General features: G+C 41.7%; 1 protein-coding gene across 1 annotated transcript in view; it reads left to right on the top strand.

Annotated features, from left to right (window-relative positions):
* The window catches only part of SFRP1 (secreted frizzled related protein 1), an 82,329-nt gene extending 71,837 nt beyond the window's left edge, over positions 1–10,492 (top strand). The window contains exons 3-4 of the mRNA XM_020969593.2: positions 6,226–6,562; positions 9,293–10,492. Of these exons, the coding sequence (XP_020825252.1) occupies positions 6,226–6,548 (323 nt within the window). The 3' untranslated portion in view covers positions 6,549–6,562; positions 9,293–10,492. The remainder of the gene's footprint in view (positions 1–6,225; positions 6,563–9,292) is intronic.
* The last annotated feature ends 5,057 nt before the right edge of the window (positions 10,493–15,549 follow it).

The following is a 15,549-nucleotide window of genomic DNA, read 5'->3' as shown; positions in this document are numbered from 1 at the left end:
TGAGAATTGTAGTTGACTTAAAACACTCATTCTAGACTGGAGGCTACCTGGAGTTCAGTATTCATGGCTACTTCTTTGTTTTTGCGGATATATCCTAGCTTTCCCACAAGACTGTAAACTCTTTAAGGATCGGGACTGTATCTATTAAAACTTTTCATTCCTCACTATACTTAGAACAATGCCTTGCACATAGTAGGCTGTTTGCCAATGTTCACTGAGTGAGTTAGAGATCATTTTGCAGGTGAGGAAACGAGTTAAAAAAAGGTCACGAGTTTTCCAAAGTCAGATGTTTAGGTAATGTCAAAGTCAGGACTAAGATCTAGGTCTCCTGATGCTTCAATTACAGCTTTATCTCTGATTAGGAGAAGCTTCCATCCAGGCTTCTTTCAGAGTCTGGGCCTCTTTCCACCATATTCATGCAAGTACTTATAGCATAGATGTTCCCCAAATAATACTGGGGGTTTTTTTTGGTTAGGCAATGGGGTCAAGTGACTTGCCCAGGGTCGCACAGCGAGTAAGTGTCAAGTGTCTGAACAATATTGTTTTGAAATAATGTTACAAGAAAGCCCTCTTGCAATAATTACAAAGTAAAAAGGAGAGGATAGGAGAAGGGGAATGGAGGAGAAAGCTTGCTGGAGTAAATAGGAGGGGAACAGATAGGAGGACGATGTGGGGGAGGTGGGGTACACTAGGGTTGGGATTCCATCAAGCTTCTCATTTCCCTCTACCCTCTCCTTTGTCCTATTGCTTAACTTAGAACAATGTTTTCAAGAATATGGTTTTGACATTAGGTAGGGTGCCTATGGGGACTGTTGGGTGTGACCTATTGAGATCTGAAGCCAGAAGGATAAGTGTCAGGATGGCTGTGGCAGTGGTTAGCAGCTGACAACCTGTGGCTTATAGTCCTGTTATCACACATTGTTTTTATGTAGAGCTCGAAATGCTTCCAAATGCTTTCTTTTATTTTTCCTTTCCCAACAATTAGGGAGGGATATGGAAGAAATGGCTGTTTATTTAGAGCAATATAATTGGGAGGGGTTGTGATTATTATCTACTGTTCGAAGGGCTCTGGAGGTCCTCATGCTGCACTAAATATCAATGCTTGTCACAGTGCCTGAAATTCCATCATCAGAGATCCCCTTCTTGGTAACTTGGGATGTTTGAGGTCTATTAGAACACAGAGACCCCAGGTATGGGTCACACCCTACACAGGTTTCACCTTCAGCTTCAGGGATTATTGTATCAGATCTATTCATGCCAGGGCCTTATTCTCACTAGTTGTCTGGTGTAGAAAGTAGACACAGGATAATGATTTGGGGGGAAGTGTGATAGCAGGATAACAGAATCATAGATTCAGCACTGGAAGAGATCTTACAAGTCATTTAATGCAATGCCCAATTAGATTCCTAATAGAAACTGAAGTTCACAGATAAAGAAAACAAAGACACATATATATGAAGGAGAGAGAAGCGCTCAGAAAGAAGTGGCAGAAAGCAATAATAAAAAAAAATAATGATAATAGCTAACATTTACACAGCACCTACTATGTGCCAGGCACTTTATAGTCATTATCTTGTTTGATCCTCACAACAACCCTGAGACTATGACTATCTTCATTTAACAATTGAGGAAACTGAGGCAAACATAGGTTAAGTGACTAGCCCAAGGTCATATAGTTAATGTTTGAGGCTGGATGATGAAACTTTGCCTACTTCAAAGTTATACTTGGAGCTAGACCCACTTCCAAGCCTGTGAAGGTTAAGCAAGTATTATTATAATCCCCATTTTGCAGATGAAGAAGATGAGACACAGAGAACAAAGATTTAGAAGATATGGGCTCACATCCCTGTTCTCCCACATACTATCTGCAAATCACTTAACTTCTCTAGGCCTTAGTTTCATCTGTAAAACCAAGGATTTTTACTAGATAATCTCTGAGGTTCTTTTAGTTTGAAACTTATGATCCTAGGAGAGCAGAATGATATTTACCAGGGTCACACAGCTAGTTACCATCAACCAGCTCTTAGAGCTCAGGCCTTCTGACTCCATGCTTTTCCCGTTATACCCCCAGAAATCCCCTTGTTGTTTTCTCCCTACACATTTCCTCCCCTTGTAAAATGGTCAGCAAGGCCAAGTTCCCCAGTCCCATGAACCAAAGTCTCTTCCAACATGCCTAGGAGGCCAGCTAAAAGTGTGTGTGTATGTGTGTGTGTGTGTGTGTGTGTGTGTGTGTGTGTGTGTGTGTACATACATGTGTGCACACAATTGATTGCAAGCTGCCTAGCCATCAGACCAGGTTAATTCTAGTCCATACTCCACCCCACTTCAAGCCCCTCCACCTTTGTCCAGCACCAGCCTCCTCCCTGTTGCGATGGTTGAAGGCACAGACACATCCACAAGGCAGAGGACAATTAACCTAGGATACCTAATTGCCTCTCTAAACATGTTCCCAATCTGCATCCCTAAAATAAACCCCTGAAAGATGGAAAGATGTTAGTAATTTCTGGCCATATGTACTTCCCCCTTTTGCTCTCCCCCTCCTACCCAAAAGAAAAATGGGTAGAGCCAAATGGCAAGAAACAAAGATTTTTAACACACAACACATTTTCATCATTTTATCCCTCCTGCCCTCCCCGCCCCCTCTCCCACGTAAACTGCATTCCTCTACATGGTCATGGCAAAGGAACATTAATTTCTGATTTGGGTTGTGATTAACTTATAAAAGCAACTCAATCAAAAGGGCGAAATAGTTTCCACTGGAATAAGATCATGAGAAAGGCAGCGTGGCGCAGCGGGGGAGAGTAGTGGACTTGCAGTCAGAATAATTAATACCTGGGTTCAGATCTCAACTTTGCTGCTTGCTGCCCATGTGACCAAATCACTCCTCATCTCTTCATGTCAAATTCTTCATCCATAAAGTGAGGGTGCTGGGCTAAATGTTCAAGGTCCTTCCTAGCTCTTAATTCCATCGTACATTACACTGCACGTCTCTGTTAGAAGGAGGGAGGCTGCTGCTACATCTGGCATATTAGCCTAGGTAACGACTCCCTCTCTCCAAAACAAACAGCCTGGGCTACTGGTTTTTATCAGCTCTAGTCCACTGTTGGGGAAGGCTTATTTCCTGACTGCTAGGCCTTTGAGAAGGAACATGAAATTATCTTCCCCAAAGAAATTAACCGCCACTTTTTTTGGGGAGGGGAGCTGGGGTAAGAGGTATAAGGGTCTTTTCTGGTGCCCCCTTCAAGCCTGATGATCTAGGATATTTAGATATTAAGAGTGTTTGAAATCTTAGTATGGTTTGACCATTCAAGATAATTGAATGGTCTTATAATGGGGATATCTGGCCTGAAGAAGGGAAAGCCAAGCAGGGGCCTATCAATAGCCTCAAGGATTTAAAGGTCTGTCATGTGTGGAAGAGGTTTGAGGTGGGCAGGGGAGAAGGAGAGAGAGACAGACAGAGAGACAGAGAGAGAGAAGAGAGAGAGAAGAGAGAGAGAGAGAGAGAGAGAGAGAGAGACAGAGAGACAGAGACAGAGATAGAGACAGAGAGAGAGAGAGACAGAGGAACAGACAGAAAGAGACAGAGACAGAGACAGACAGAGACAGGGATAGAAAGAAATAGAGGCACAGACACAAAGAGATAGAGAGGAAGAAACTTGAGGTTGAGGCATAATAATGATGATGATGATGATAACAACTCACACTTGAATAGAACAATAAGGCTTACAAAGCATTTTTCTCATAAAAGAGAAAGTACAGGTGCCATTATTTTCATTTTCCAGCTGAGGTAACTGAGGCCAAGAGGCTAAATGACTTGCTCTTATACATATAGCTAATAAACATGAATGCAGAATTTGAACACAGGACCCCAGACTCCAAGACCAGGACTCTTTCCATGACACCACAGCTACCTTTAAGAACCCAAATTTTGTCCCCACATAGAACATTTGGACCATCAGTGCTCAGTGTCTGAAAATCTGTTGTTGTCATTTCAGTAGTGTCCAACTCTTCAGGAGGCTCTTTGGGGTTTTCTTGGCAGAGATATCCGAGTGGTTTGCCATTTCCTTCTCCAGCTCATTTTACAGATGAAGCAAACAGGGTTAAGTAACTTGCCCAGGGTCACACAGCTAGGAAGTGTCTGAGGCCAGTCATGAACTCAGGAAGATGTGTCTTCCTGACTCTAGGCCTAGTACTCTACATTCTTTAAAACAAAACAAAAACATGTTAGTGTGCTGAATTCATTCAGGGAATGGCAGGTTCAGAAATATTAAGGTGGAGCTTGAATCAGGCAGGCTCACCCCTCCCCATTCAGTATTATGAGAAGGAAGCAAGAAAATACCTAGGCAAGTGCCTGGTGTACCATGGGTAGTCAGATATATCTTGATTTGATTTAAAGATCCTCCACCCAAGTCCTCCTCTAATACTTCATTGTAACATGAAGGTGACTCTGGTTTCTTAAAGGCTATTCTAGCAGAAGGGAACAAGCATTTTTTAAGTTCCTACTATGTGCAGGTACTCTGCTAAGCACTTTACAATTATTATCTCATTTGATCTTCATAACAACCCTGAGAGGTAGGTGGTGTCATTGTTTCCATTCTAGAGTTGAAGAAACCAAGATGAACAGAAGTGAAGTGACTTGCCCAAGGTGATACAGCTAGGAAGTGTCAGAGGCTAGATCTGAACTCTGGTCTTGCTGATGCCAGGCCCAATGTTCTACTCACTGCACCACCTAGCTGTCAGAAGACAACCTCCAAAAGCTTTGAGTCTTGGGCTGTGTGTTGGATATCTGGGAAACATCCTTGCTCAAGTTCAAAGAGCCATATCTCCAGAAGGTTGAATAGCAGGTGATGAATTGCTTTGGACTCAAGAGCCCCCTGAAGGTCATTTGCTGAGTCGTGGAGGGTTTGAGGTTTGCATCTGGAAAGGGAGGGCCCCACTGATAAAATCCTGGATCTAGTGAAGTCTTGAAGTTTGGAAACCTTTGCAAACAAACCCTTGCCCAACAATGGGAAAAGAGTACCATGGGTGGGTAGAAGGGCCCAGAGAAAGAATCAGAAACACTGACTTAAGCTGGGACAATCCTCTTTCAACATGCTACACTCTCATGAGGCAACTGTCAATAGACAGATGTTCACTTGCAGTCCCCCATTTCAGCATAAGGTGAAAGAACAGCGGAGTAGCAGAACAGGTGATAACAGTCCCAACCACCAGGTGACACTTTCCAAATCTGTCATCCCTTTCATTCATTCTGCATTGCAGGTGTTGGGAGGAGTGAGGGAAGAAATGTACAGCACAAGCTTCCCAATCAACCATTTCACAAACTTTTAGCAAGTGCTTACTATGTGCTAATCACCCTGTTAAGTCTTAAGGATACAAATAAAAAGGGAAGAGTTCCTGCTCTCAAGGGGCTTACATTCAAATCAAGACGCCATTTACACAAATAGGCATATATCTCATCTATGCCAGCTTATATATCTTATATAAGAGAACGTTGTAGGGAAGGCTGCGATGCTGCCAGGTGGGGGTGGAGGCTGAGAAAAGCCTCCTAAAGAAGGGGTTATTTGAACTGAGTTTTAAAGGAAGCCAGAGATCCTAAGAGGGAGAAGGGAGGAAGGGAAGGAGAAGGGCATTTATGAAACACCTGCCTATGCTGGGTACCGTGCTAAGTGCTTTATGAGTATTACCTCATTTGATCCTTACAATGAATCCTGGGGGCTAGGTGCTATTACAACTCCCATTTTACAGTGGAGAAAATGAGGCAGGCAGAAATTAAGTGACACAGCCAGTAAGTGTCAAAGGGCAAATTTCAACTCAAATGTTCCTGACTCATCACTTAGCTGCTTAAGAGGTGGAGGTGAAGAGAGCATTGCATTCCAAGTAAGGGAGTCCGCCGCCACAAAAATGGGAGATCCATTCAGCTGTCATAAATCCAAGGCTGGGAATGATCGATGGGGGAGGGAAGGGCAGGACATAGTAACCAGTGTCATATTTGGCTTAAAAAAAAAAGCAGGTGTTCCTCCTAAATTTGTATGGCATTTGTCCATTTGTTCACCTTGTCTTGGTGGCCTCAGGTATGGGCAATAAAATATCCCTCTATTGCAGTCATAATTTTCGGTTGTGGGTTTATAAGAAAAATTCTATTCTAAAATAGTTTCTTTCCATTTTTTCTCCTTCTTCCCTTTTCTCTACTTTTTTTCTCTCCCCTTCTCCTACCTACCTCTACAGCGATAAGGATGAAAATAAAAGAAGTGAAAAAAGAAAATGGAGACAAAAAGATTGTCCCCAAGAAGAAGAAGCCACTGAAACTAGGACCCATTAAGAAGAAGGAACTGAAGAAACTTGTCTTGTACTTAAAGAATGGGGCTGACTGCCCTTGTCACCAGCTGGATAATCTCAACAATCATTTCCTCATCATGGGGCGGAAAGTGAAGGCCCAATACTTGCTGACGGCCATCCATAAGTGGGACAAGAAAAACAAAGAATTCAAAAACTTCTTGAAGAAAATGAAAAACCATGAATGTCCCACATTTCAGTCAGTTTTTAAATGATTCCCTCCCAAAGGGTGGGTTTGAAGAGGGGGGAGGGTGGGCTGGGCCAAGGGGTGGGGGGAGAACACAGCCCTGGAACCTTGGCGGTTCACACATATGGCTCCTTCTGTTAGTAATGGATATTGTGTCTATGTTGATTGTGTTTGTGTGTGTGTGTTTGTATGTGTATGTGTGTGTGTTCTGTAACCCCCTTCAAAGCTTCCACTTCTTTATCTTCCCCCTCACCACCCTCCCTGAAATCCCTTCTTCTCCATCCTCACCCCAACTTCGGAGACGAGTCAATATTGAAAATAAAGATATGGGGTCTAGGAGAGACCAGTGACACTGGAGAGCCATTTTAAGGCTTGCAACATCCAAAGCCCTGCAGTCACTGGCTAAAAGCAGGTACAGCTCCAATTCCACCAAGAGGTATGACTGTTCAGGTGGAAGTCTACCAGGGAAAGGGGTGGTGGCGGCCAAGGGACAAAAGAAAAAGGGAGGTAAAGCCAGTTTGTTTTGTGAATTAGGCAGTGAGAAAACCCTCCAAATGCCAAATTCTACAACTTTGGTTATTTAGCTGATAAAGTGCTCATGAATCCATCAGCAAAAATTCTACCCTGGGGGATGAACCAATTCTAGCTAGTCAATAAATCAAGTTGCACCTAATTATAGGTTATTTTCCTTTTCTATGTTTCTTTTTTTTTTTAAAACCTTTAAACTTTTTTTTAAACTTCAGACCAATAAAGTAATATTCTCAAAGAGGAAAATCTTTAAAATACATTTTGCAGTCCTGTCCCCTCCCCCCAAAGCAAGCAACAACACCACATCAATATATGCCCTCCCAAAAAAGCTCCCCCCCCCCCCCGATTTCTTCAATCACCTTTCCGAAGAATTCCTTCTTTCTGCAAGCAATGCCATCCACAGCTGCTCTCTGATGCCTTCTTAGTAAAGCTTCACGATGGGCCGGGGTGAATGGGCGAAGGTCAGATTTTCCTGCACTTCCTGTCAAGTGGGCATGAAGCTGCTGACATGAAACAGATGACTTTTTTTTCTTCAATGACAGCACTTTCAGACAGAGCCTGAAGGCAATACTTAGTGGTTCCAAAGAAACTTCTTTAAAGGGGGGAGTTGGAAAGCTGTTTTAAAACAGCTTTGCAAATAAGTACTCACCCAGCATAAATCACAGGTTGGCCTGAGTAAGGAGCACAGGGCTCTGACTTCACTAACTTTCCTGTTCATGTACCTCCTAGGGAGAAAGAGATCCGACGATTTTGTTGTTGCCGCATTAGTATCCAAGGCTTAAAAAAAAAATAAAAACATTCCCCACTCATTTTTTGTGGTTCAATGCAAAGGAGAGGTGAAGACAGACCAAGATTTCTGCATTGTTTTTAGGCCTTTTTCCATAGATGTGGCACTCTCTCTAGGACGCATTGGCTGGTTTTGCATTCAATAGTAATAGTCCTAGTAATAGCATTCATACAGTGTTTTAAGGTTTGCAAAGAGCATTACATGTAATGTCATTTGATTCAGACTGCAGATAAGAAGAGGTGGTTTCCTCATGGTATGAGCATTATGTTCTGGCTACATCTTTCTCTCTCCTTTTTAACTGTGGCCTCATAAAAGCAAATCAAGAAACACCCCACTTTAAATCTGTTTTTTTGAAGTTAAGCTGGAAGCTGGTTACTTGAAGTTAAGGTCCATTGAGTGGTTCAGTGGAAAATCAAATTAACCTTCCCATCCCTTCCCTCTCTGTTTTTCAAGGCCCTTGTTTCTACTCAGTGAATCTTCAGCTATCCCTAGACACATCCGAAGAGTACCACTCACCATGCCAGTGGTTTTCCCTCAGGCCCCTCAAAAGATTTTCTAGATTCTAAGTGTTTGATAAATTGTGTTAATATTTCACTTTTAAAAGAAGCTTCCTTTTCGTGGAACCTTCTAGAAGGACATTTATTTTTTTCCCCTTGTGTTTTCTCTGTTGTCCAGCTTACGGTGGTTAGTTACCAGACTTTAAAAAGTGAAATCAGTGAAGACTTCTGGACCTCCCAAGGCCTGTAGGTACAGAACTCTTATCTAGAGAGCTGCCTGTGTCTCCTCCAGAGTTGGGAAGCCAGGCTCTGGTTCCTCAGGCCAGAGACAGAAACACCTAATAGTCATTAGAACTTTTATAAGAATTCTATTTCAACCCTCCACCTGCCCTTTGGGCTGCCTGCTTAAGAGTAATCAGTCATCACAATATAATTAATGAATGACAGTATCTTTTGAACACCTGGCTCCCCTGTCCTTGATAAAATGTTGGGGAGGTTGATCTGATTCATGTGTAATATTTCAGATGAGGGTTTTGTGTTTGTTTTTGTTGGGTTTTTTTTTTTACACATGTATGTACATTAACTGACTAGAATTTTTTTTTAACTTTTCTGTTGTCACACTGAACTTAAAAGCAAGTCTATGACTTACATGGAGATAGATTTTAGATTTGATAATTGATTGTAAACTCAAGCATTTTTGGTCTGTCTGCCACTTCTGATCAAGTTGATAGCACCCAGGAAGATGTTTGTACAATGTGACAAAGGCTTCTTTCCACAATTATCTCAAAAAAAATTCTGATATAATGGTTAACACTAGTAGGAGAAAGAAGTTTATGGAAGAATGAGAGGCTACTTCCTGTCAGTCTCCATTAAGTGAGGATTCTAAGACAGTAAGTGACATTTAGGAAAGTGCTAAATAGTAAGAAAATGTGGTTTTCTATTTCTTATTGTTTTCTTTAGTCTACGAATGACATCACAATCACAATCTATGAATGTGACCTCGTCCTTCAAGTTCCTGTACTTTGGGCTTTTACTATGCATGTTACAGAGACTTTTAGTTTTATATATAGCAGCCAGCCCTGTCTGTGACCCTGCAAGCAGTTTCCCGAAAAGATGGAAGCTTTGCAAACATGTCCCCCTCCAAGGGCAGCCTTTCCATCTGAGATACTGGCATTTCCTGAAACCAGAGCAAACTCAAACAAACTTTTGAACAGAACTAGTGCTTGTATCCCTGAAAGTTTCCACTTGGAGATGCCCAGGATGAGATGTGATATCTATTGCAAGTTGACTTCAACACAAAAAGTTACAGCGAATAAAAATTTAAAAGACAACACCATCTGTCCTGTTTCCCTGCAATCATGAAGCCCTGTTCTGGTAATCAGCAGGGCTGAGAGGAAGCTTATAAAGATGTCAGAGCCAGCACCAGGAGAAGATAGTCTATGTGGTACAAGGAGAAAGTTGTTGGTCTCTTCAATGACACCTTGGTTTTATCTCTTGATACCATGGGGAGCTCTCCCCTGCCCTGGGACAGAAACCATCCTGAATGTTTGACCCCCCCACCTGCAGTAGCTCATACTGGGACACACCTAAAAAAAAATCTTAGTTTTCATTTATTTCTGCAAATTGCAATTTTCTACCTTCATAAAAAAACCCAAATAACAGCAAACAACCTGGAACCTACAAACCCACCGAAACAGAGCTCCCCTCCCTCCAGGACTCCAAATAGCCAGAAGAGTGCCCTCTACCATCTCCTTAGGAGTATCTATGCTTCCTTTGGTCACTGTCATCCTCATTCTCTGAGTATCTGTTTGCCAAGAACACTTCAGGCAACTTGTAGCAGGAAAGGACCAGCAGCACCCACCCACCATCTGCCAACCAATGTATGGAACATGGTGGTGAAGAAATTTTGTGTCCCTCTGGAGCCCTCAAATTCTCTTCTCTTTTCTACTCCATATCTGATATGAAAGCTTTGAATACTGTGAAGATGTTTTCCCTTCCATCTCATTTCAGTGTTGTTTTTTTTCAATCTGCATTATTTTACCAGATGTTTTGATGTTATCATTTATGTTAATAGCAAGTTCAATATTTGTTCATCTTATTCTCATGCTTTTCCTGCCATGTATCAATATTCACTTAACTAAAATTGCTCAATTAATCAAAGGCAATGTCATTTTTTTTTACCCACCAACTCCTTCCCCCCCAAAAAAAAACCAACTCAACTCTGCATTCCATTTTTGTAAAGATGCTCATTTCTGCGCTCAGCTGGATGGCTTTCCAGAGTGGCTTGGGGACTGGGGTGGATTTGAATGAACATTTGGGATCCACCGCAGGATGGACAGCACCCTGTGTATTTAGACCATCTGCCACTATTAATAACTTACAGAAGTCCTCCTGACTGCCCCTGTATTTCAGTTCAGATGGAGAACATCAAATCTGTGCTCTGCAAGAATACATTATCCAGACCTGCTAGAGTTTCTTTTCCATATTTTTGACTTTAAAGTTTGCCTTCTCTCTCTTGGTTATGCTGTTTCCAAGAGTTTCCTTTGATTTGCCCTGTCCCCAGAATCACAGAATGGAAAGAGACCTCCAAGGCCTTGCAGTCCAACCCATCTCAGAAAAAGAACTCCTCCCCTACAAATATACCCACCAAGTGGTTGTCCAGCCTTTGACTAAAGATCTCCAGTGAGGGGCAACCCATTCTCCTTTGAGGTAGCCCATTCCAGTTTTGGACAGCTTTAATCATGCTGGTTTTTCCTTACGTTAAACCTAATTTTGCCTCTGTCCAACTTCTGCCCATTCTTCCTCATTCTTTCCTGTGAGGCTAAGCTCAACAAGTGGAATCCTACCCTTCAAATACTGAAAGATAGTTATCATTTCCTTCCTTTAGTTGTCCCTTCTCCAGGCAAAAGTCCCCAGTTCATTCAATGGATCCTTATACATCCCAGATTTAAGGCCCTCTATCAGATGCTCTCCAGCTTACCAATTGCCCTTCCTAAGCCATGGCACTTGGGGCTGGGTACAGTCCTTTAGTAAAGGGCTCACCAGGACAAAGTCCAGAAAAACCTGCCCGCTTCTGGAAACTATTCCTCTCTTAATGCTGTTTAAAGTCACATTAACATTTTTTTGTTGCCATAGCATTAAAGGGGGGGGGGCTAGGATAGTATAAATCTTGCATTCACTAAATGTCATCTTGACTACTCGCCTCCCAAGTCAGTGGAAGCAGTATTGAAGACTTCCATCTTTCCTCTGGAAAGAAGGAGGTAAGGGTCCATTGTATTCTGGCCCATAGTCTCATGATTTACTTCCCTCACCATGGCCAGTCCTGGGTGGTGTCCATGCAAGCCAATAGCGTCGTTGTTAAGCTGAAAAATTTGGTCAGTTCATGTGTTTGTTCACTAGTGAACAATTAATTTGGATTAAAATCATGGAATATTAGAGATCACCTCACCTATTTATTTTACAGAGGAGGACATTGAGGCCCATAAAGGGGAAAGTTACATAATCATTTAGTGGCAGAGATGGGACCCTGACCTTATTACTTCTAACCCTGTAGTTATAAATGCCTACACTTATTTGGACAGATCTGCCCCATGTTAGACCTTGTTCTAAGCTGCAGAAGTTTCCAATACTGCAGTCAATTCTTCAAAGTAATAGCAGCAACATATCTGTGGGTGCAGTTCCTGAATTAATAGAGCAATCTAAACTTCAAATTCCTCGCATTTTAAAGTACTGAAAAATAGCACAAAATAACATGGGGCAAATCTTCCTCAAATGACCCAGAATGTCCCACATGCCTTAGTCAGGTCCAGTGCCCTTTCCACTCGACAACACTGCTCCTGTGTACATGTTTCTACAGACTGGTGAGTTTGACGGTAGTTTTGCAATCCAGCAAGTTAGAATATCCCCTTTTCCTTTTAACTTCCCTCTATTTAGCATCTCTCCCCTGAAGTCTTCTTCCTCTGCCTCATCTCAGAATGGAGGCAAGCCTGAGGTCTCAAAGATAGAGGCCACAAAGTATAATCTCCCAGAGGTCCTGCAAAGCCTCAAAGGGCTTTGAGTGTGAGCCAATCAGTGACGGATGATATCATCTGCCATGCCAAGACAGCTAACATGTCTAAGTGCAGAAAGCCTCATCTCTAGAAGCTTGGGCACCAGGGGAGGTATTTTGGATCACTGCAACTCACAACGAGCAACAAGGTGGCAACTGGAGTGCCAGACCTGGAGTCAGGAAGACCTGAGTTCAAATCTGGCCTCAGATACTAGTTGTGTGATCCTGGGCAAGTCACTTAACCCTGTTTCCTCATCTGTTAAATAAGCTGGAGAAGGAAATGGTAAACTATTCCAATATCTTTGCCAAGAAAACCCCAAATGGGGTCATGAAGAGTCAGACACCACTGAAATGACTCAAGGACAACAGTAACACCTCAGTAGACAAGATTCTCCATTATCCCACAAAAAAAGCACAAAAGAATATAATAAAAGTACTCCTATAACATAATTGTAGAACTTGTCTTGGGACCCATCCAAAGGAGTTAGTTCATGCTATTTCTAAATCACTTGGTTCTATATGCAGTGGTCTTGCCTTTAAGGAAGTCCCATGGCATTAAGCATAGAGGATGCTGTTACAGACAGGAAGCATGATCATGACAGTTAATGGCCTTGAGACCATGGCATATGAGTATCAGCTGAATTATCTTGGAGAAGAGAAGTCTTAGTAGGGGACTTGGTAATTTTCTTCAAGTACTTTAATGGATGTCAATGGAAGAAGTATTAGTCTTATTCTGCTTGGTTCCAAATGACAGATCCAGGAGCAATTGGGTTAAAATGCAGATAGTCAGACAACAGTTAGAGCTCTCTAGCCATGAAATGGCTGCCTCTAGAGGTAGTAACTTCTAATTCTTGAGAGACCTTTGAGCAAAGTCTAGATGCCCGCTTCTTGAGAGTGCTCTAGAGGGAATGGATTCCTATTGAGGCTGTGCATTGGACTCTACGATCTTCTGAGATCTTCTGTGTTTCTGTCTCCTATTTACTACTTCTATAAGAAAAAAGAAAATATTTGCCCAAATATAAAAAGCATATAAAATTTGAAGCTGGGAGAGAAAGTGATTATTTTTTGCCTTTTCCCCTCGTTCACAATTCTTTAGCATTTTTCATACTAGAATAGTAATTTTCTATATACATATATATGTTATGTATAATATATATGCACATATTTATACATACATTATATATACATACATATACACATTATGCATACATGCATATATATACATACATATTTAAAAATCTATTTATAGGATTATTGATGGAAGGGAAGTGAGAAGTCATCTAGACTAGCCTCCTCATTTTACAAATAAGGAGGCTAAGGCCCAGAGAAACACAATAATTTTCTTAAGGTCACAGAGATAGTAAACAGCAAGGCCATGATTCCAAGCCAGGTCTTCTGATTCTAAATCCAGTACTCCTTCCACTAAACCATACTGCCCTTCTCATGAGCTGTAGTGGTTAAGAGCAGTAGGATTAAATACAAACTCCAGCCTTATAGCTAAACCCTAACCTTTTCCCAGAAATAGGGTAAGGATCATAAGATCATAGCTATCAAATTGGAAGGGAACTTAGAAGTCCATCCCCTTCATTTTGCAGAAGAGAAGACTGAGGCACAGAGAGGTTAAAATGACTTGCTCTAGGTTGCACAATGGAAGAGCCTTGCAAAGACTTGAGAATTGTATCATCTGTTTTGTCCCTACGATTGAGAGCTTTGAGCCTTTACTATAACACATCTGACTTTAACACATTCATTCATTCATTCAAGACATTTACCAGTTTTCTACTGTGTGTAGAGCACTATGCAAAGTGCTGAAAAAAGCACAAAATTTAGATGGGACATGGTCTCCGTTGTCATAGAACTCATTATAGAAGGAAGAATAAGACATACAATATAGACAACTATTATAATCCAGGACTTTGGAATATTATGGACTGGATTTAATCCTTGGGGTTGGGGGAACAAATAAAGAGGGTTAGTTTCCCTTAGCTCATTTCTCTTATCTATAGTTTATTCCATGAAAATCTCCAAACATAGCTTGTGTATAGATTTCCACATATATGGTTGACAGGAGATCCCTAGGTCCCTTAAAATAACTCGAGGTAACAAATGTATGCTGTATATAAGGACAGACTTTGTTTTATCCCACTAAAATTCCAGAAGATACAAAGGACTAATAGGAGCCCAGATATGGATGAAGAAGGCACATAAGTCAAAAGACCCACAGGAGCTAACCCTAACAAACCTAACAATAAGCATGAATAAGAATGACTCCTATGGAGTGTGTGTGTGCGGAGCTCAAGCTCTCTTTTTGCTAGTAGTGGCCAAAGGAAAACATACTGTAAGACAGTGTTTGTGAGGGCAAAGAACAAATCATTGAAATAATAAAAAATGTCATTAAAGATAATGACAATAACCCTAATCCTAACTCTAACCCACAGAACAGAAAGAAAAAACACAAAATACCCAAAAAACATAGAATTATTGGTTTAGAGCTAGAAAGGACCCTAGAAGACTTTGAGTCCAAACTCATTTTACAGATGAAGAAAATGAGGCAGAGGGGGGTAAAAAGACTTGTCCAAAATTACACTAGAAGCAAGCAGCAAAGCTGAGATCTGATCCCAGGTCATTTCACTCCATATCCAGCCTGTTTTTCCAGTGCCCCATGATACCATACCCTCAGAAAGAGCTGAACTTGGGGTTGCTGGTGGAGCAACATAGTGATGAATCTCTAGTTCTCTTAGAGGGCTTCATATAATCCCTCCCATATTTGAAAAGCCATCTATAAATAAGACTTCCCCTAGAAAGTATACATACACGGGTACCACTATCTAGGCAACTGTATTTGAATTGGACGTGCACTGCCCAAATAACTGCAATATCAGGAGGTAGCGAAGTCCTGTTGTTTCTCCTCCCACCCTCTATTTCTTGGTGTGATGGGGAAACTAGAACCCAGCCCTTATGAACATGAGCAATGTGTTCAGCTTGATGGCATCCTCAATATGTACTTCAGTCTTCTATGACTGTCTGCTGTCCACTGACTGCCAGGGGAAGAAAGGGCCTCTTTACCTGACTGGTGAGGTGGTACTGAGCATGCATAGGAATGACTCCTACCTCTCCTTTTACAGGAGGCAGCCAAAGGAAGACATGCTATAGGATAGTGTTTGTTGGG

The sequence above is a fragment of the Phascolarctos cinereus genome, unplaced genomic scaffold (genome assembly GCF_003287225.1).
Source record: "Phascolarctos cinereus isolate Bilbo 61053 unplaced genomic scaffold, phaCin_HiC Scaffold_2;HRSCAF=192, whole genome shotgun sequence".
NCBI classification, from domain to species: Eukaryota; Metazoa; Chordata; class Mammalia; order Diprotodontia; family Phascolarctidae; genus Phascolarctos; species Phascolarctos cinereus.
Note: the sequence above shows the minus strand (reverse complement) of the source record. Positions and strands in the feature narration are given on the sequence as shown.